This window comes from Salmo salar, chromosome 17, assembly GCF_965601325.2.
Source record: "Salmo salar chromosome 17, fSalSal1, whole genome shotgun sequence".
Classification (NCBI taxonomy): domain Eukaryota; kingdom Metazoa; phylum Chordata; class Actinopteri; order Salmoniformes; family Salmonidae; genus Salmo; species Salmo salar.
Window position 1 is genome coordinate 19,516,016 of NC_138307.1, and position 21,061 is coordinate 19,537,076.

The 21,061-nt window shown below is 46.9% G+C and overlaps 1 protein-coding gene across 4 annotated transcripts in view; it reads left to right on the forward strand.

Moving 5' to 3' along the window:
- LOC106575618 (histone deacetylase 4) overlaps nt 1-21,061 on the forward strand; it is a 77,181-nt gene that overhangs the window by 23,834 nt on the left and 32,286 nt on the right. For 2 of the 4 annotated variants that reach the window (XM_045699149.2, XM_082963568.1), the window contains exons 4-6: nt 13,420-13,742; nt 18,608-18,758; nt 19,826-19,949. In XM_045699149.2, coding sequence (XP_045555105.2) covers nt 13,420-13,742; nt 18,608-18,758; nt 19,826-19,949 — 598 coding nt within the window. Of the gene's footprint in view, nt 1-7,922; nt 8,151-11,012; nt 11,241-13,419; nt 13,743-18,607; nt 18,759-19,825; nt 19,950-21,061 lie in introns of those variants that run through there. The other 2 variants (XM_082963570.1, XM_082963569.1) reach the window with 2 other exon arrangements.

The following is a 21,061-nucleotide window of genomic DNA, read 5'->3' on the forward strand; positions in this document are numbered from 1 at the left end:
GGAGTGATGAATCACGCTTCACCATCTGGCAGTCCAACGGAGAAATCTGGGTTTGGCGGATACCAGGAGAACGCTACCTGCCAGACTGCATAGTGTCTACTGTAACGTTTGGTGGAGGAGGAATAATGACCTGGGGCTGTTTTTCATGGTTCTGCTAGGCCCCTTAGTTCCAGTAAAGGGAAATCATAACCCTACAGCATACAATGACATTCTAGACGTTTCTGTGCTTCCAACTTTGTGGCAACATTTTGTGGAAGGCCCTTTCCTGTTTCAGTATGACAATTCCCCCGTGCACAAAGTGAGGTCCGTATGGAAATGGTTTGTTGATCAGTGTTGGAGAACTTGACTGGCCTACACAGAGCCCTGACCTCAATCCCATCGAACTTCTTTGGGATGAATTGGAACGCCGACTGCGAGCCAGGCCTAATCGCCCAACATCAGTGCCCGACTTCACTAATGCGCTTGTGTCTGAATGGAAACAAGTCCCCGCAGCAATGTTCCAACATCTAGTGGAAAGCCTTCCCAGAAGAGTGAAGGCTGTTATAGCAGCAAAGAGGGGACCAACTCCATATTAATGCCCATGATTTTGGAATGAGATGTTCGACAAGCAGGTGTCCATATACTTTTGGTCATGTAGTGTAGCTTATCCAATAGTGATATAGTGAGGTAAATCCATTTAGAATTTACCCGGTTTATCTCCAGCACTGCTGACACTCGCAGTGTACCAGTAGGTCGGTAGGAAGTAGATGTTGCAGGCTTCACATTCACGCTCGGCACAGCACCTGGTTTCAGTCAGTCTCAACTCAACCCATACTCCAATCTGTTCACATACTCCAATCTGTTCACGTCAACCAGACACACTGTTCCCATACTCCAATCTGTTCATGTCAACCAGACACACTGTTCCCATACTCCAATCTGGTCACGTCAACCAGACACACTGTTCCCATACTCCAATCTGTTCATGTCAACCAGACACACTGTTCCCATACTCTAATCTGTTCACGTCAACCAGACACACTGTTCCCATACTCCAATCTGTTCCCATACTCCAATCTGTTCACGTCAACCAGACACACTGTTCCCATACTCCAATCTGTTCATGTCAACCAGACACACTGTTCCCATACTCCAATCTGTTCACGTCAACCAGACACACTGTTCCCATACTCCAATCTGTTCACGTCAACCAGACACACTGTTCCCGTACTCCAATCTGTTCACGTCAACCAGACACACTGTTCCCGTACTCCAATCTGTTCATGTCAACCAGACACACTGTTCCCATACTCCAATCTGTTCATGTCAACCAGACACACTGTTCCCATACTCCAATCTGTTCACGTCAACCAGACACACTGTTCCCATACTCCAATCTGTTCACGTCAACCAGACACACTGTTCCCATACTCCAATCTGTTCACGTCAACCAGACACACTGTTCCAACTTAAAATGTTGCTTCTCATTTTTGGGCCACAAATGAGTCGTAACCCCGTCCTTGTGGGTATTACTGCACTACGCGTGTATTACTGCACTACACGTGTATTACTGCACTACGCGTGTATTACTGCACTACGCGTGTATTACTGCACTACGCGTGTATTACTGCACTACGCGTGTATTACTGCACTACGCGTGTATTACTGCACTACGCGTGTATTACTGCACTAGCTACAAATGACGGAAAACTACAACACTCGCTCGACTACCAAATGCACGGGAGACGAGGATTTCTATAGTTTCTTCTTCATGGATGTACATAGTAGCTTGCCAAGGAATGTAATACCATGCTAGCATGGCTAGTAGCTAACGTTAGCCAGCTGGAACTAGATGGCTAGCACCGGTTCTCCATATGACGTTGAGAAATAGTGCTTTGTGGGTAGTTCTGAAGATATCCGGAAATAAGTGAATAAATATGTTTGTAGTTCTAGGTAACCAGATCGTGACTACAACTAAGCTACAACTAAGTTACTAAGTCTTTGACCACACTGTTGTTGCTTCCTACCCTTTTAATAGGGTGTTGGGCCAGAACAGCTTCGGTGCGCCTTGGCATAGATTCTACCAGTGGCTGAAACTCTGAGGGATGCGACACCATTCTTCCACAAGAAATTCCAGCATTTGTTGTTTTGTTGATGTTGGTGGGAAACACTGTCACATCCCGCTCCAGAATCTCCCATAAGTCTTAACTTCAAAGTCACTGAGATCTCTTCTATCCATGGTAGCCAATATAACGGGCAACTGGTCCTTTTTATACATGACCCAACGTATGATGGCATGTTCATTTCTTAATTAACTCAGGAATATTCAATATACTTTATATCGTTTACTCAAGTGTTTCCTTTATTTTGGTAGTCTTGGTATTTAACACATAAATAAGCCATCTACCACTCCTTCACCCTGTTGCCGGGCCCAAAAAAATAATTCTCTCCTTTCCTCCCGTACGGAACCATCTCTCTCTCCCTGTCTCTCCCTGTCTCTCCCTGTCTCTCCCTGTCTCTCCCTGTCTCTCCCTGTCTCTCCCTGTCTCTGTCTCTGTCTCTCCCTGTCTCTCCCTGTCTCTCCCTGTCTCTCCCTGTCTCTCCCTGTCTCTCCCTGTCTCTCCCTGTCTCTCCCTGTCTCTCCCTGTCTCTCCCTGTCTCTCCCTGTCTCTCCCTGTCTCTGTCTCTCCCTGTCTCTCCCTGTCTCTCCCTGTCTCTCCCTGTCTCTGTCTCTCCCTGTCTCTCCCTGTCTCTCCCTGTCTCTGTCTCTCCCTGTCTCTCCCTGTCTCTCCCTGTCTCTCCCTGTCTCTGTCTCTCCCTGTCTCTCTGTCTCTCTCTGTCTCTCAAATGTCAAATTTAAGCTGCTTTATTGGCATGAAAAACATTGTGTCAATATTGCCAAAGCAACAATGTATACAATATACATTGTAATAAAATTATAAACAATAACAAATAATAATAATATAAAATGGCAGTAAATAATACAAAATTAAATATAAAAAATCTAAATATGGAAAATGAAACTATAACTAACTTATAACTAAATAACGGTCATCTTCACCATTACATCAGTACTACAACTACTATCATCATTACCACTACTACTACCACCACCATCACTAAACTGTTATCATTACCATTACCACCCATACCACTACTATTTGGAATGATAAACAACAATAATAATAGAAATAACAATAACAGTAATAACAATAATTGTAATAATAAGGAAGTTACTGCTTACTATGCAGATGTCATTATTCAGTGTCCCTCAGGCTATGGCAGGCAAATACATATTTGGCTGCAAGAGGAGCCATTGCTCCTTCGCCCATGAGTATTTTTACTTTTTCCTCTGGGTTTAATAAGTTCAAATTTGAAATAAATGTAGTCATTTCTGTGAATAATGAATCTCTTTGTGAGGAATATTTATCACAGTAAAGGAGAAAGTGCATCTCTGTCTCTACCTCCCCTGTCGTGCAGTGGCCACATACATGCTCCTCTTTGGGTAGCCATGTCTTTTTATGTCTGCCGGTTTCTATTGCCAATCGGTGGTCACTCAGCCTGTACTTGGTAAGGATCTGTCTCTGCTTCGTATCTCTGGCAGAGTAGAGATAATCAGCCAATTCATATTCTCTGTTTAGGGTCAGATAGCAATTTAGTCGGCTTTGGGATTTTGTTTCGTTTTTCCAATGTTGTAAATATGAGTCCTTTGATTGGTTTATGATTTTGTTAATTTGAATTCTTTCTTTTGAAGCAGTGCTGGTGTCAGCTTGGTTGGTGAGGTCCAACACCAGCTGACTGAGAGCGCTCGTTTCTGGGCTCAGCTCTTGGGTTTGAAGTGCTTTAAATTGCAGACTTGAATTTGGACTTGAATTTAGATGTAGCCAAAATTTTTATGATCTTTTCTGTATTTTCAGTATTACTGGAAAGCGGCCCAATTCTGCCCTACATGCATTAGTTGGTGTATTTCTCTGGACTTGTAGGATTTTCCGACAGAATTCTGCATGTAGGGCTTCAATTGGATGTTTGTCCTACATTTTAAAGTCCAGTTTATTGAGTGGCCCCCAAACCTCACTTTCGTAAAGAGCTATTGGTAGGATTACACTGTCAAATATTTTGGTCCAAATTCTAATTGGGATGTTGATTTTGAATAATTTCATTTTTATTGCATACAATGCTCTGCGGGCTTTTTCTTTGAGTGCATTCACTGCCATATTAAAGTTTTCCGATGCAGATATGGTCAGACCAAGGTAGGTGTAATTTTTTGTGTGTTCAATGATGGTGTTGTTCAGGGTGAATTTATATTTGTGTTTCTGACTTTTTTTTTATATATTTTTTTTAATCATGATTTTCGTTTTTTGGAAATTTATTGCCAGGGCCCAATTATGGCAATATTGCTCTAGAATATTAATGTTCTGTTGAAGACCTTCTATGGTTGGTGATAGAAGTACCAAGTCATCAGCATATAGCCGGTATTTCGCCTCTGTGTCAAATAGTCCTGGGGCTGGAGAATGGTCCAACATGTCTGCTTATTCATTGATTTAAATGTTGATAAGATTTGGACTCCTTGTCTCACACCTCGACATTGTGAAAATAGTTCTGTTCTTTGGTTTTTGATTTTTATTGCACATTTGTTTTCTGTGTACATACATTTTATTAAGTCATACACCTTACCACCAAGCCCACTTTGGAGAATTTTGTAGAATAGCCCTTCGTGCCAAATTGAATCAAATGCTTTTTTAAAGTCAACAAAGCAAGCAAAGATTTTGCCCTCTTTTTTTTGGTGGACGTGTTTATTAATTAGTGTGTGTAAGGTGTGTGTATATATGGTCAGTAGTGCGATGGTTAGGGAGAAAGCCAATTTGACATTTACTTATTACATTTTTTTCTTGAAGAAAGGTTTGAATTCTTGAATTCAAAATGCTACAGAAAACCTTTCCCAAGTTACTGTTTACGCACATTCCCCTGTAATTATTGGGGTCTGATTTGTCTCCACTTTTGTGCATAGGGGAGATGAGGCCCTGGTTCCAGACATCAGGGAAGCAGCCAGAAGTTAAAACCATGTTCAACAATTTAAGCACAGCATTTTGCAACTCAGGTGTGCTGTTTTTCAGCATTTCATTTCTGATGTTGTCTAGACCACACGCCTTCTTTGATTTAATAGATTTGAGGTTTTCATTTAGTTCTTGTTGGGTTATTGGGTAATCTAGTGGATTTTGGTTGTTTTTAATGACTGATTCAAGGATGTTCAGTTTTTCTTTAATTTCTAATTGGTTCTGTTGTAAGTCTTTTTTTGGGATGTTTTTGTATAGATTATCAAAATAAGTTTTCCAAATTCCTACATCTTGTATGGCTAATTCTTGTGGCTTTGTTGTGCTTAAATTGTTCCACATGTCTCTGTCTGTCTTGCGCTCTGTCTGTCTTGCGCTCTGTCTGTCTTGCGCTCTGTCTGTCTTGCGCTCTGTCTGTCTCGCGCTCTGTCTGTCTCGCGCTCTGTCTGTCTCGCGCTCTGTCTGTCTCGCGCTCTGTCTGTCTCGCGCTCTGTCTGTCTCGCGCTCTGTCTGTCTCGCGCTCTGTCTGTCTCGCGCTCTGTCTGTCTCGCGCTCTGTCTGTCTCGCGCTCTGTCTGTCTCGCGCTCTGTCTGTCTCGCGCTCTGTCTGTCTCGCGCTCTGTCTGTCTCGCGCTCTGTCTGTCTCGCGCTCTGTCTGTCTCGCGCTCTGTCTGTCTCGCGCTCTGTCTGTCTCGCGCTCTGTCTGTCTCGCGCTCTGTCTGTCTCGCGCTCTGTCTGTCTCGCGCTCTGTCTGTCTCGCGCTCTGTCCGTCTCGCGCTCTGTCCGTCTCTCTCTCTTTACACCATGCGTTGTTCTTTATTTAGCTGCAGTGACACCATTAAATATTGAAATATCCCTTACTGACATCATAGAAGATTTCTGGGGACGGTTGTCATAGAAACCGTGTACGTCTTGTACTGCTGCCCACAGACGGATATGGAGAACCCCATTCAATACTCTGACTCAATGGACCTCCTCTCATATGCTCTATGGGCACTTTTCTACATGTATTTCTTTGCGTCCCAGAATAACAAGGCAGTAAGAGTATGCACCCGGCGGTGTGACTAGCCTGAATGGTTCAACTGCCTCATTTTAACCACAGTCATGTCCCTGGTTAGCATTGTTTAGCCACTCATTGAAGCACGGTACATGTGGATGATGTCAGTCTCTCCAAGGCTGTTGATACAGCTTCTATAATTGGATGCATTAGATCTAGGATAGGAGTGGTAATCTTGGCTCAGATCCCCCCCCCCCCCCCCATCTGTCCATTCAATATTATCTAAAAGGCAAAACTGAGCCTAGATCAGTTCCTACTGTGAGACACTTGACACATCCAGCCGCTGGTGTCCAGTCCCAGACCTTTGTCTGTGTGTAATACCCAGTGTGACCCAGCTGTCATCTGATGCCATGACCCCAGGATAATGTTTTGGCGTGTGGAAAACGTCTCCCATAACACACGACAGGCCGCCCCCTGTCCTCCCCTCGCTCAGATGTAAATCCATGTGGTTGATACACATCGAGCTCTCGAGTCGCGATGCATGGCAAAGAAAACACCTCTCGCTTAAACGGCTTATTTGTAATTTGAGAAAGGAAGTTAGATTTGACCACATTGGTCGAGCTGTTTTGCCTGTCTGGTGTTGGTTTTCATCTCTGAGTTTGATACTGAACCATGTTAATACCTGATGACCCAACTTCCCCTGATACAGGGTCTCTGTTATCGCTGCTTTAGCCTGAATAGAGCTAGGGGAAACACTGACCCCAGCCTTGACACAGATTTCTGTTATACGGGTGAGGATGAGCTCTTTTGGAGCTCCACCTCTGCTTGAACCTGTCTTCTCCCACAGACGTGGAGGACAGGGCGTCCTCTCTCCTGTATGACAGGGACGTGCCCTAGTCTGGGTTAAGTAGCGAGAGATGTCCTTGTGCACGTATGTATGGGCACCCTCTTATCCTCACGTCTCACCCTTCTGTTCCTCACGTCCCACATCTCCCCCTTTCTTTCCCCCGTCCCCCCTCCGGGTGCCGCGCTGCAGACTGGAACGCTGACGTCAGCCGGAGGCCCGGGACAGGCCGGAGCATGTTGGGATGAGTCGGGCTCGCTGCATACAGACACCCCACCTGTCTCTCTGTCTCTCTGTCGCTAGAGGAACATAGATGTGTGGAGGAACTCCACTGTCTCTGTCTGTAAGATGAGCTGCCAGCGGGCAGTGGCAAGACACTGACTGACAGACAGACCGGCCATTTGAGTGGCTGATCTCTGATAGAGTTCCTCGCGGTTTCCTGTGGGGTGTTGGCTTGGACGTGTTGGCTCTCGTCCTCTGTCCCTCTAGGTATTAATATGAAAGCCTGGTGTACATGAACCTGCACTTATTGTCACTGTTTTGCAAAATCTCTGGTTTCCTTCATAATCATTGATCTTGAACCACCTGGAAGGTGAAAGCAGACCCATCCAACCTTTGACCTTCCAGTCCCCATACAGACCACTCAGTTTCCCATCGCAGCAAGCTGCGTCCTCATAAGATACACAACCTGTTTCTGTCATGCCGTCTCTCCCTCTCCTTGTTTCGCCACCCGCCAGGCCCTGTGACAAACTTCTCACCATTCACATCTCTAAACGTAATAATTAATATCTCCCTGGCCCATTCTGCCCGGCGATAGGCTGGGCTCGGCCTGGGTTGAGCTCGACATCTATTAGACCTAATGAGCGGAGTGTAGAGCCTTTGCAATCAGACTGAGGGACATCGTCAGACAACAGGCTTTAAATCAGAGCTGCGCTGCAGCGCGAGCGGCTGTACTGTCTGGTAGATCTATTTCTATCTGTATTCTGTAATGGGAGCCAGCAGAAGGAGGGAGCAGGGAGGCCCCCTAGGGGTGGTAAACACATTGCTTGTCTGAGGAGAGAAGAGAAGGACAGAGGAAGAGGAGTAGTGGTTGTTTATATGGAAGAGAGTCTGTTTGGTGTAATGAATAAGCCGAGTCACTACTGAATAATCTATGACTCACATGGCGGGGAGCTTTCCCCCGTGGAAGCTGAAATACGGAAGAGAGGACAGGGGGAAAACGGTGAAAGGTCTCAGCCGTCTCTCTCTACTTCTCAGGATTTTCTCTCTCTTCATTTGAGGTACTGTTGCACGTGCTGTATTACACAAGGAGCCGTGAGCTGTTATGAATGTTTATTACAGGTTATATAATGCATTGATAGAATGAAGTATAAATGATTTAATATCATCCATTATAAACAGGTAGCTGATAAAGGGTGTTACCAAAATGGATTTGCGTCAGAAATAATTCCTCTTATTATAAATGAGTGGAATTCCTGGGTGAGACGGTAGGATTTTACACAAGACACAGTTGAGAGGCTTTCAAAGCCGTTTAGATGAAGGAGGAAAAAAAGTTGTTTTCGTGCCAGCTGTTTTGATGCAGGTAGGGTATTGTGTAAGAGCCGCTTTTGGAGGGCTTTCTTTACTGCAAGCCAAGTGTGTCTGCTCCAGAGTGCACGTTGGCCCTTGTTTAGGTGAGAGGAAGTGGGATATCGCCGTGAACTTGATGCAAGCGTTGACGTCACCGCGAGCCGGGGGAGATGGGCAGATATCAAAGGTTTATCTTGCCAAAATAAGTGGCTCCCGTGAGAGCGTCACATAGCCAGGTTGTTGTTGGAATGGAATCGGAGCTTGTGCAGAGCTTGTGCACCGTGGTTTAAAACAACTGGAGAGTGGTGCCTATAGCAGCTTGCATGCTTATAGTTGTGTGCAGCCTACCTGTTGCCCGGCTGGACTGAACCCTTCTGCTGTAGACCTTCCCCCACGTCCTTCCACTGTCCCAGAAATCAATGCTCTGTAATGTACAACACAACTGTGAAGTTTCTCTTACGCTTCCGCCCGCTAGCAACGCCAACGTCAGAGCAAATAACACAAAGGGGGTGTGTGATGACGGGGAGTCTCCTAGCAACCATAAAGAGCCCTTATAGCCTTAATTAGTTCACTTGAGGCCATATACATATATTTCACAGAACCGTGATCTGAAGAATAGAGAGTAGTGTGTGTGTGTGTGTGTGTGTGTGTGTGTGTGTGTGTGTGTGTGTGTGTGTGTGTGTGTGTGTGTGTGTGTGTGTGTGTGTGTGTGTCTGTTTGTGTGTGACGCCAGAGAATGTCCAACACTGTGGGTCTATTTCTAGAGGGAACTAGTTCTCTGTGCTCAGAGGGTAGAGGGGGGATGCAGTGTCAACAGAGGAAGACACAGAGAATAGTTTTTTTCCTCCGTCCACTCTGCTATCTATCTCCTGTGTATCTGCAGTCAGTTCCAGGAAATGGAGGAGCAGCAGAATAAACAGACAGCAGGCCTACGACTGCCCTGTGATGTCACCAGCACAGAAAGGGAGGAGGGCACAGACTGGTCAAAAGAGGGAGAGGGGAGGGACACAGACTGGTAAAAAGAGGGAGAGGGGAGGGACACAGAGACTGGTAAAAAGAGGGAGAGGGGAGGGACACAGAGACTGGTAAAAAGAGGGAGAGGGGAGGGACACAGAGACTGGTAAAAAGAGGGGAGAGGGGAGGGACACAGAGACTGGTAAAAAGAGGGGAGAGGGGAGGGACACAGAGACTGGTAAAAAGAGGGGAGAGGGGAGGGACACAGAGACTGGTCAAAAGAGGGAGAGGGGAGGGACACAGAGACTGGTCAAAAGAGGGGAGAGGGGAGGGACACAGAGACTGGTAAAAAGAGGGGAGAGGGGAGGGACACAGAGACTGGTAAAAAGAGGGGAGAGGGGAGGGACACAGAGACTGGTAAAAAGAGGGGAGAGGGGAGGGACACAGACTGGTAAAAAGAGGGGAGAGGGGAGGGACACAGAGACTGGTAAAAAGAGGGGAGAGGGGAGGGACACAGAGACTGGTCAAAAGAGGGGAGAGGGGAGGGACACAGAGACTGGTCAAAAGAGGGGAGGGACACAGAGACTGGTCAAAAGAGGGGAGAGGGGAGGGACACAGAGACTGGTAAAAAGAGGGGAGAGGGGAGGGACACAGAGACTGGTCAAAAGAGGGGAGGGACACAGAGACTGGTCAAAAGAGGGGAGAGGGGAGGGACACAGAGACTGGTAAAAAGAGGGGAGAGGGGAGGGACACAGACTGGTAAAAAGAGGGGAGAGGGGAGGGACACAGAGACTGGTCAAAAGAGGGAGAGGGGAGGGACACAGACTGGTCAAACGAGGGAAGCGTGAGAGGGGAGGGACACAGACGGGTAAAGTCAGGGGAGGGACACAGAGAGAGGTAAAAAGAGGGAAGCGGTAGAGAGGAGGGACACAGAGACTGGTAAAAAGAGGGGAGAGGGGAGGGACACAGAGACTGGTAAAAAGAGGGGAGAGGGGAGGGACACAGAGACTGGTAAAAAGAGGGGAGAGGGGAGGGACACAGACTGGTAAAAAGAGGGGAGAGGGGAGGGACACAGACTGGTAAAAAGAGGGGAGAGGGGAGGGACACAGAGACTGGTAAAAAGAGGGGAGAGGGGAGGGACACAGAGACTGGTAAAAAGAGGGAGAGGGGAGGGACACAGAGACTGGTCAAAAGAGGGAGAGGGGAGGGACACAGACTGGTCAAAAGAGGGGAGAGGGGAGGGACACAGAGACTGGTAAAAAGAGGGGAGAGGGGAGGGACACAGAGACTGGTAAAAAGAGGGGAGAGGGGAGGGACACAGAGACTGGTAAAAAGAGGGGAGAGGGGAGGGACACAGAGACTGGTAAAAAGAGGGGAGAGGGGAGGGACACAGACTGGTAAAAAGAGGGAGAGGGGAGGGACACAGAGACTGGTAAAAAGAGGGGAGAGGGGAGGGACACAGAGACTGGTAAAAAGAGGGAGAGGGGAGGGACACAGAGACTGGTAAAAAGAGGGGAGAGGGGAGGGACACAGACTGGTAAAAAGAGGGAGAGGGGAGGGACACAGAGAGAGGTAAAAAGAGGGAAGCGGGAGAGGGGAGGGACACAGACGGGTAAAGTCAGGGGAGGGACACAGAGAGAGGTAGCTAGCGAGGGAGCAGGAGTGTTGAGAAAGCAGAAAAGAGAACTCAGAGGAAAGGAGAGGAGGACAGAGACTGACAGAAACATAAAGAGTAGCACCACTACAGCTAAATAGATCCTTACGCACAGCAGAGACGAGCTGACGAGGAGGAAACGATAGGAGGGGGGAAAGAGTGTTTATCGCCATGATCAGTACAGCACTGATGGGTATGTCAATTATATATGTTCTATTACACATTGCTTCTCTGAAAGTAGTTCCTGTCTCTCTCTCTCTTTCTGTCTCTCTCTCTCTCTTTCTGTCTCTCTCTCTCTCTTTCTGTCTCTCTCTCTCTCTTTCTGTCTCTCTCTCTTTCTGTCTCTGTCTGTCTCTGTCTGTCTGTCTCTCTCTCTTTCTGTCTGTCTGTCTGTCTGTCTGTCTCTGTCTGTCTGTCTCTGTCTCTTTCTGTCTCCTCTCTCCTCTTTCTGTCTCTCTCTCTCTTTCTGTCTGTCTGTCTGTCTGTCTCTCTCTGTCTCTGTCTCTTTCTGTCTCCTCTCTCCTCTTTCTTTCTCTCTCCTTCTCTCCTCTCCCTCTTTTAAACTCTTCCTCTGTGTTACGTTCTCTTTCTCTCTGCTTGTTGGTTAGTGTTGTGTCCACTGAGTGGTATAGTCAATGCAGACAGGCAGCACCAGTCAGTGGCTGCAGCATGTGTTTCAGAGCTAGGACATTATGGTTGTGTGTGTTTGTATCGAGTGAGTATGTTTGTGTGTGTCTGTCTGTGCACGGGACAGAAGCGCCAGTGGTTGGTCTTGGAATGTTGTGCTTGACTGTGTGTGGGAGGGGCAGGGTCCTTAGGGAGGAGGATGAAGAATTAGGGGAGAGACAGTAGGGAGAGAGAGAGAATATACATATTGGTTTGTGCAGCATCACTAAGTACGTTTACATCAACACTTATAATTCAATATTAAACTGATTAGAAGGCTGAGTATGGGATTAGTCATGTAAACGCCTTATTCTGCTTATCTTCATGGGCGTACGGTCAAAATCAAAGTAAGCATACAGCGATTAAAACATCTGGTTTTCTGAGCGATCTTTCAAATTGTTAGGACATGTAAACACCTTAATTGGCGTTTCAGCGGTGTATTTGATATGTCCCACCTGGCACCAGCAGCACAGGGGAAGTGAGTTAGGGAAAAACTGACAGTATGCATCTTCAAAATAGTTTTCACATACGAACTGTATATGTCCCAACTCAAATGCTTCCCAAAAAGAACATGATCACTGTGGTAAAACGTTTGTTTTGATTGGGGATTTTTCTGCATATAGCCAAGTCCCATCAGGGAGCCTGATTTCAGATGTGTCCATGTAAACAGGATTATTATGGAAATTGTTCTTCTTGCAAAGCATTTCAACGTGATCTGACTATTCACTATTATTGTGTGTATGTAACCGTACTCATTCATCTGATAAACCCAGTGACTGTGTCTGCCTTGAGTGTGTGTTGTGTGTATGAGTCTTTCGGGCCTGTGTGTGTGACTGTGTGTGTGTGACTGTGTGTGTGTGACAGTGTGTGTGAGACTGTGTGTGTGTGACAGTGTGTGTGAGACTGTGTGTGTGTGTGACGGTGTGTGTGAGACTGTGTGTGTGACTGACTGTGTGGGTGTAACACGATTAAGACAACGTTCCAAGCAAACATATCTGGCTGTCTGGCACGCTGTTGGGGAAACATATCTGTCTGTCTGGCACGCTGTTGGGGAAACATATCTGTCTGTCTGGCACGCTGTTGGGGAAACATATCTGGCTGTCTGGCACGCTGTTGGGGAAACATATCTGGCTGTCTGGCACGCTGTTGGGGAAACATATCTGGCTGTCTGGCACGCTGTTGGGGAAACATATCTGTCTGTCTGGCACGCTGTTGGGGAAACATATCTGTCTGTCTGGCACGCTGTTGGGGAAACTGGTAGATAAATAATCGTCCAATCGCGACTATTTATTCAGATTTAATGGAGAGGAAGCCGTGCAATTGGAGGTCTTCCTGTAGCAGTGCGTTCTGGGGGTGGTTGGCCAGGGCCAAGATCTCCACCACCACGCTACAGTTCAATGCAGTCTTTGTGAGAGGAGTGCTAGACTTGATGTTTGACTTATCAGGGCCAGATGGACAGTACTGTGAAGGGGCTCTCTGTGCTGATAAGGATGCTGTGTGTGTGTGTGTGTGTGTGTGTGTGTGTGTGTGTGTGTGTGTGTGTGTGTGTGTGTGTGTGTGTGTGTGTGCGCGCACCGAATGGGATGGCTGTTTTATTTTATTATCTACTTGGGTCCCATCATTTAGTCTTTTCATTATTCAATATGCATGGACTAACATTCTCTCTGTCTCTCTCTGTCTCCCCCCCACCGTTTTCCTCTCTCTAGTGGACATTAACTCTGCCCTGCCCCTGCGTCTGCCCCCGGCTGCCATCCCCATGGACCTACGCATTGACCAGCACCATCACCAGCAGCAGCTGTCCATGTCTCCTTCTGCAGCCCAGGCCAGAGAGCAGCAGCTGTCCATGTCTCCTTCTGCAGCCCAGGCCCAGGCGTCTGCAGCCCAGGCCAGAGAGCAGCAGCTGCAGCAGGAGCTCCTGTCCCTGAAACAGAAACAACAGATCCAGAGACAGCAGCTCATCGCTGAGTTCCAGAGGCAACATGAGCAGCTCAACCGGCAGCATGAAGCCCAGCTACAGGAACACGTTAAGGTGGGGAGGGAGGGAGGGAGGGAGGGTGTAAGGCTCCGCTCCAGAAGCATGTCAAGAAAGACGGTGATTTCCCTCTCATACATGTCTAAACTAGATCTCTCTCAGTGCAGCAGAAGCCTCTCATACATGTCTAAGCTAGATCTCTCTCAGTGCAGCAGAAGCCTTTCAGCCCTATGATATTAGCCCTGCTCTTGGGTCAGTGTTTGGGGCTGTAAGTGACCTAGAGTCTGTAGATTGAAGGGCTGAGGGCTGATCCCAGTACAGTGCTAACAGCACAAGGACTCCTTTGGCCTGTGGTGGGGCTGGAAGACCACTCAGGTAGCAGAGAGTGACGCAAAGCCAAGGCAGGGAGGCCCAGGCTCAATCAGCCCCATTCAGAGCCTGTACACACACACACACACACCGAGACCTGCAGCTCACACACCGAGAACTGCAGCACACACCTCTGCCTATCACCAATCACCAAGACAGGTCAAGGAGTGGAAAAGAAAGTAGGAGACAGACACTGGTGGATTGGAAAGAGAAAGACATGGAATCTTCTTGTTTTCCCTGTATACCTCTATGGAACTCTTTAGGTTCAGGTGCCTTTAGGTTAAGGTGTCTTTAGGTTAAGTTGTCTTTAGGTTAAGGTGTCTTTAGGTTAAGGTGTCTTTAGGTTAAGGTGTCTTTAGGTTCAGGTGTCTTTAGGTTCAGGTGCCTTTAGGTTCAGGTGCCTTTAGGTTCAGGTGCCTTTAGGTTCAGGTGTCTTTAGGTTCAGGTGTCTTTAGGTTCAGGTGCCTTTAGGTTCAGGTGTCTTTAGGTTAAGGTGTCTTTAGGTTCAGGTGTCTTTAGGTTCAGGTGTCTTTAGGTTCAGGTGTCTTTAGGTTAAGTTGCCTTTAGGTTAAGTTGCCTTTAGGTTAAGGTGCCTTTAGGTTCAGGTGCCTTTAGGTTCAGGTGTCTTTAGGTTAAGGTGCCTTTAGGTTAAGGTGCCTTTAGGTTCAGGTGTCTTTAGGTTAAGGTGTCTTTAGGTTAAGGTGTCTTTAGGTTAAGGTGTCTTTAGGTTAAGGTGCCTTTAGGTTAAGGTGCCTTTAGGTTAAGGTGCCTTTAGGTTAAGTTGCCTTTAGGTTAAGGTGTCTTTAGGTTCAGGTGCCTTTAGGTTAAGGTGCCTTTAGGTTAAGTTGCCTTTAGGTTAAGTTGCCTTTAGGTTAAGGTGCCTTTAGGTTCAGGTGTCTTTAGGTTCAGGTGTCTTTAGGTTAAGTTGCCTTTAGGTTAAGTTGCCTTTAGGTTCAGGTGTCTTTAGGTTCAGGTGTCTTTAGGTTAAGGTGTCTTTAGGTTAAGGTGTCTTTAGGTTAAGTTGCCTTTAGGTTAAGTTGCCTTTAGGTTAAGGTGCCTTTAGGTTCAGGTGTCTTTAGGTTCAGGTGTCTTTAGGTTAAGGTGCCTTTAGGTTAAGGTGCCTTTAGGTTAAGGTGCCTTTAGGTTAAGGTGCCTTTAGGTTCAGGTGCCTTTAGGTTCAGGTGCCTTTAGGTTCAGGTGCCTTTAGGTTAAGGTGTCTTTAGGTTCAGGTGTCTTTAGGTTCAGGTGTCTTTAGGTTAAGGTGCCTTTAGGTTAAGGTGTCTTTAGGTTAAGGTGTCTTTAGGTTAAGGTGTCTTTAGGTTAAGGTGTCTTTAGGTTAAGGTGCCTTTAGGTTCAGGTGCCTTTAGGTTCAGGTGCCTTTAGGTTCAGGTGCCTTTAGGTTCAGGTGCCTTTAGGTTCAGGTGCCTTTAGGTTCAGGTGTCTTTAGGTTCAGGTGTCTTTAGGTTCAGGTGTCTTTAGGTTAAGGTGTCTTTAGGTTCAGGTGTCTTTAGGTTCAGGTGTCTTTAGGTTCAGGTGTCTTTAGGTTAAGTTGCCTTTAGGTTAAGTTGCCTTTAGGTTAAGGTGCCTTTAGGTTCAGGTGCCTTTAGGTTCAGGTGTCTTTAGGTTAAGGTGCCTTTAGGTTCAGGTGCCTTTAGGTTCAGGTGCCTTTAGGTTCAGGTGTCTTTAGGTTAAGGTGTCTTTAGGTTAAGGTGTCTTTAGGTTAAGGTGTCTTTAGGTTAAGGTGTCTTTAGGTTAAGGTGCCTTTAGGTTAAGGTGCCTTTAGGTTAAGTTGCCTTTAGGTTAAGGTGTCTTTAGGTTCAGGTGCCTTTAGGTTAAGGTGCCTTTAGGTTAAGTTGCCTTTAGGTTAAGGTGCCTTTAGGTTCAGGTGTCTTTAGGTTCAGGTGTCTTTAGGTTAAGTTGCCTTTAGGTTAAGTTGCCTTTAGGTTCAGGTGTCTTTAGGTTCAGGTGTCTTTAGGTTAAGGTGTCTTTAGGTTAAGTTGCCTTTAGGTTAAGTTGCCTTTAGGTTAAGGTGCCTTTAGGTTCAGGTGTCTTTAGGTTAAGGTGCCTTTAGGTTCAGGTGTCTTTAGGTTAAGGTGCCTTTAGGTTAAGGTGCCTTTAGGTTAAGGTGCCTTTAGGTTAAGGTGCCTTTAGGTTCAGGTGCCTTTAGGTTAAGGTGTCTTTAGGTTAAGGTGTCTTTAGGTTAAGGTGTCTTTAGGTTCAGGTGTCTTTAGGTTAAGGTGCCTTTAGGTTAAGGTGTCTTTAGGTTAAGGTGTCTTTAGGTTAAGGTGTCTTTAGGTTAAGGTGTCTTTAGGTTAAGGTGTCTTTAGGTTCAGGTGCCTTTAGGTTCAGGTGCCTTTAGGTTAAGGTGCCTTTAGGTTAAGGTGCCTTTAGGTTAAGGTGTCTTTAGGTTAAGGTGTCTTTAGGTTAAGGTGTCTTTAGGTTAAGGTGTCTTTAGGTTAAGGTGCCTTTAGGTTAAGTTGCCTTTAGGTTAAGGTGTCTTTAGGTTCAGGTGCCTTTAGGTTAAGGTGCCTTTAGGTTAAGTTGCCTTTAGGTTAAGTTGCCTTTAGGTTAAGGTGCCTTTAGGTTCAGGTGTCTTTAGGTTCAGGTGTCTTTAGGTTAAGTTGCCTTTAGGTTAAGTTGCCTTTAGGTTCAGGTGTCTTTAGGTTCAGGTGTCTTTAGGTTAAGGTGTCTTTAGGTTAAGTTGCCTTTAGGTTAAGTTGCCTTTAGGTTAAGGTGCCTTTAGGTTCAGGTGTCTTTAGGTTCAGGTGTCTTTAGGTTAAGGTGCCTTTAGGTTAAGGTGCCTTTAGGTTAAGGTGCCTTTAGGTTAAGGTGCCTTTAGGTTCAGGTGCCTTTAGGTTAAGGTGTCTTTAGGTTAAGGTGTCTTTAGGTTAAGGTGTCTTTAGGTTCAGGTGCCTTTAGGTTAAGGTGTCTTTAGGTTAAGGTGTCTTTAGGTTAAGGTGTCTTTAGGTTCAGGTGTCTTTAGGTTCAGGTGCCTTTAGGTTCAGGTGCCTTTAGGTTCAGGTGCCTTTAGGTTAAGTTGCCTTTAGGTTAAGGTGCCTTTAGGTTAAGGTGCCTTTAGGTTAAAGGTGTCTCCCCTTAAATGCACCAAAGGCTGGATTCCAAACTTAAAGCACTCCCTTCCATTGGCCCTTGAGTATTGAAAGAGGGAAAGTTTGGGACCTATCCAAAAGCATACCGTGCCTGGCTGCTGCCCTTCTCTCACGCACCTCCTCACCTCCCATATGAATGTATCCATCAGCAGGACTCTTATTCCAGTCACTTTCCCTTGACGGTAAACACGGCTGCATGTCCTCGCTAGCAGGCGCTTATTTAAATAAACTAAACCATCCAAGGCAATAACAAACATCCCCGTCAAATTACGTCCAATCAAATTAATCAAATATTGGAGTTGGGCACTCTACTAAGGAGAGAGCAGGGGGTCGTGTGTGTGTGTGTGTGTGTGGATCTAATGGTTCAGTTTGGTCGTGATGTAGAGGGTCCATGGTAAGTACAGAGAGGAAAGGTTATTCACGTATTGACTGGAGTGGTCTGGTTCCTGTAAACACGCTGGGAACATTTGCATGGACAGTGATTGGGCTGAGGCTGAATAGATGTGTTGTGATAGCGTGAGGTGACCGAGCTAGCATGTTCTCTTGGGTGAACGTGTCAGGAATGGGGGATAGCTGCGAGAGACAAGACCTGCAGGGGGGCAAGGAGAGAGGAGAGAGGGAGAAATCAGCATTGACTCCTGGCCCCAGAACGAACAGTAGTGTTAACATTATAGTACTGTTGCTGTAACATTGTAGTAAAATAACGTTATCGCAGGAGTTCCTGGCCCAGGATGTTGTAGTAACGTTGTAGTAACGTTGTGTTCCCCTCCATGCAGCAGGAGCTCCTGGCCCAGGATGTTGTAGTAACATTGTAGTAACGTTGTGTTCCCCTCCATGCAGCAGGAGCTCCTGGCCCAGGATGTTGTAGTAACGTTGTGTTCCCCTCCATGCAGCAGGAGCTCCTGGCCCAGGATGTTGTAGTAACGTTGTAGTAACGTTGTTCCCTCATGCAGCAGGAGCTCATGGCCCAGGATGTTGTAGTAACGTTGTAGTAACGTTGTAGTAACATTGTGTTCCCCTCCATGCAGCAGGAGCTCCTGGTCCAGGATGTTGTAGTAACGTTGTTCCCTCATGCAGCAGCAGCTCCTGGCCCAGGATGTTATATTAACGTTGTTCCCGTCCATGCAGCACCAGCAGGAGCTCCTGGCCCAGGATGTTATATTAACGTTGTTCCCGTCCATGCAGCACCAGCAGGAGCTCCTGGCCCAGGATGTTATGTTAACATTGTAGTAACGCTGTTCCCTCATGCAGCAGCTCCTGGCCCAGGATGTTATATTAACGTTGTAGTAACGTTGTGTTCCCCTCCATGCAGGAGCTCCTGGCCCAGGATGTTATATTAATGTTGTAGTAACGTTGTGTTCCTCTCCATGCAGCACCAACAGGAGCTCCTGGCCCAGGATGTTATATTAATGTTGTAGTAACGTTGTGTTCCTCTCCATGCAGCACCAACAGGAGCTCCTGGCCCTGAAACATCAGCAGGAGCTGTTGGAGCACCAGAGGAAGATGGAGAACCACCGTCTGGAGCAGGAACTGGAGAAACACCAGCGAGAACAGAAACTACAGCTGCTGAAGAACAAGGAGAGAGGACAGGAGAGTAAGCTGCTGGAACAATACATTATAATATTACTAGTACAACTACAATGGGGCGACTATGTACAAAAAGTGCTGTAATTTCTAAACGGTTCACCTGATGTGGACGAAAATACCCAGAAATTATAGCTGATTGTCTGCACTTTAACCTCTGTCATTGGCTGATTTCAAATCCAAACTTTTGAAGTATAGAGCCCAAAGAAGAAACAAAGCTTCACTGTCGATGTAATTACGGAGGACAGTGTATATATATCTCTCTCACCAGACCAACCTCCATTCCGGTCATCCCTCTGTCCTAGAGTGGATGGGCTTGTCTGGTGTTGCCATGCTGCCTGCTCTCTGTCAGTGGAGAGGTGTTGAGACAGACAGCAGGCTACAGGTAGAGGGCTGGCCTCGTCACCACAAGGCCACTGGCTCATTAATCATCTAGTGATCTGGATGGGCGAAACACACACACAGGGTCACCAGACAGGAAGGATGGAAACGGCAGCTGCCCTGGAGGAGTTTGGTCTGATACAACCCTCATTAGTCTAGAGCTGAGGGTTCTCTCTGTCTCTCTCTCTCTCTCTGATTCTGTTTGTCTAGATCCTCATCTTCTCTCTCTGCACAATCACCAGTTATAATGATATGGAGGAAAATACCCTGAAATTAAAGATGACAGTCTGCACTTTAACCTCATAGTCATTGTTTGATTTCAAATCCAAACTTTGAGTATAGAGCCAAAATAAGAGAAAATGCTTCACTGCCCCAATGATTCCAGATGGCAGTGTGTTGCACAGCTTTGGGAACTGGAAACGTGACCGTTTGAATGGCCCATCATATCAATGGGAGTCTGTGATAGATAGACTCCTAGTAAACTCTGCCTGAAATGGCGTCAGAGCTCACACCTACCTTCAGCGACGCCCTTTAACCTCTCCCTCACTCTGCTAGCATATTGCTCAAGTCTACCCTTTCCTTCTTGATCTATGTGAAGGGCCTTAAGGCCAGGAGTTGGGTGTGAGTGATCTGTCCCATCTGCAGTGCTGGAGGCTGGAGTGTCTTCTTACCCTGGTACCATGTACCCCCTCTCAGGTGCAGTGGCCAGTACGGAGGTGAAGATGCGACTGCAGGAGTTTGTGCTGAACAAGAAGAAGGCTCTGGCCCAGAGGAGTCTCAACCACGGGGGGTTGCCCAACGACCCCCGCTACTGGTACGGGTGAGTACTGTCACACACACACACACACACACACACACACACACACACACACACACACACACACACACACACACACACATTCCTGTCCCATCAGCTGTGTGGGGATGAGATCACACACACACGGAGGACACAGCAGACTATTTGGTCCTGTTGAGAGGAGCTCTCCCTCCTAAGCCTTGAGTGTTTATTATCGAGCCGTGGAACCCACGTCCAGCTGTGGTCTGTGTGCTCAGTGTTAGGTGCTGTGTGAACCCACGTCCAGCTGTGGTCTGTGTGCTCAGTGTTAGGTGCTGTGTGAACCCACGTCCAGCTGTGGTCTGTGTGCTCAGTGTTAGGTGCTGTGTGAACCCACGTCCAGCTGTGGTCTGTGTGCTCAGTGTTAGGTGCTGTGTGAACCCACGTCCAGCTGTGGTCTGTGTGCTCAGTGTTAGGTGCTGTGTGAACCCACGTCCAGCTGTGGTCTGTGTGATCAGTGTTAGGTGCTGTGTGAACCCACGTCCAGCTGTGGTCTGTGTGATCAGTGTTAGGTGCTGTGTGCGCGATCATGTTTTATAAGAGTTTATAGAAGTCCTTAGTAGAAACTGTGTGATCACTGTTTTGCAATTGTCTTAGTAAAATCATCCAGCACTCAGCACACACATACAGTAAACCACTTCTCCACTACTACCATAATGACCCAGTGGAGTATTGATTCAGTATTATTAGGACTGTCTCTCTCTCCCTCCCTCTCTCTCTCAATGTAAAGAGTCTCTCAGCACTTTAAAGCTGCCAGTCGTTCAGACCTGAAGAGAGGTAGAGAGGGGAGGTATATGCACCACAGAGTGTGTTCGCTAGACCAGAACATGGGTTTGGGCCTGGGCCAGCACAGTTTACCTTACTGCCTGAGATCAGTCCTGCTCTGTAGCACTAGCTAACCTCTGTTCTGCCCATCTTCCAGCCCAGGCTGACTGGAAACCAAACTCCTCAGGCTGTACCTCAGGCTGTACCTCAGGCTGTACCTCAGGCTGCCCTACCCACTACTGAGGCACAGTTTTAGACTATTGAGACACACCTTATCCTTTAATCCTGTGTGAGGAGTGAGGTCGTGGCTTTAGACTATTGAGACCCCCCCC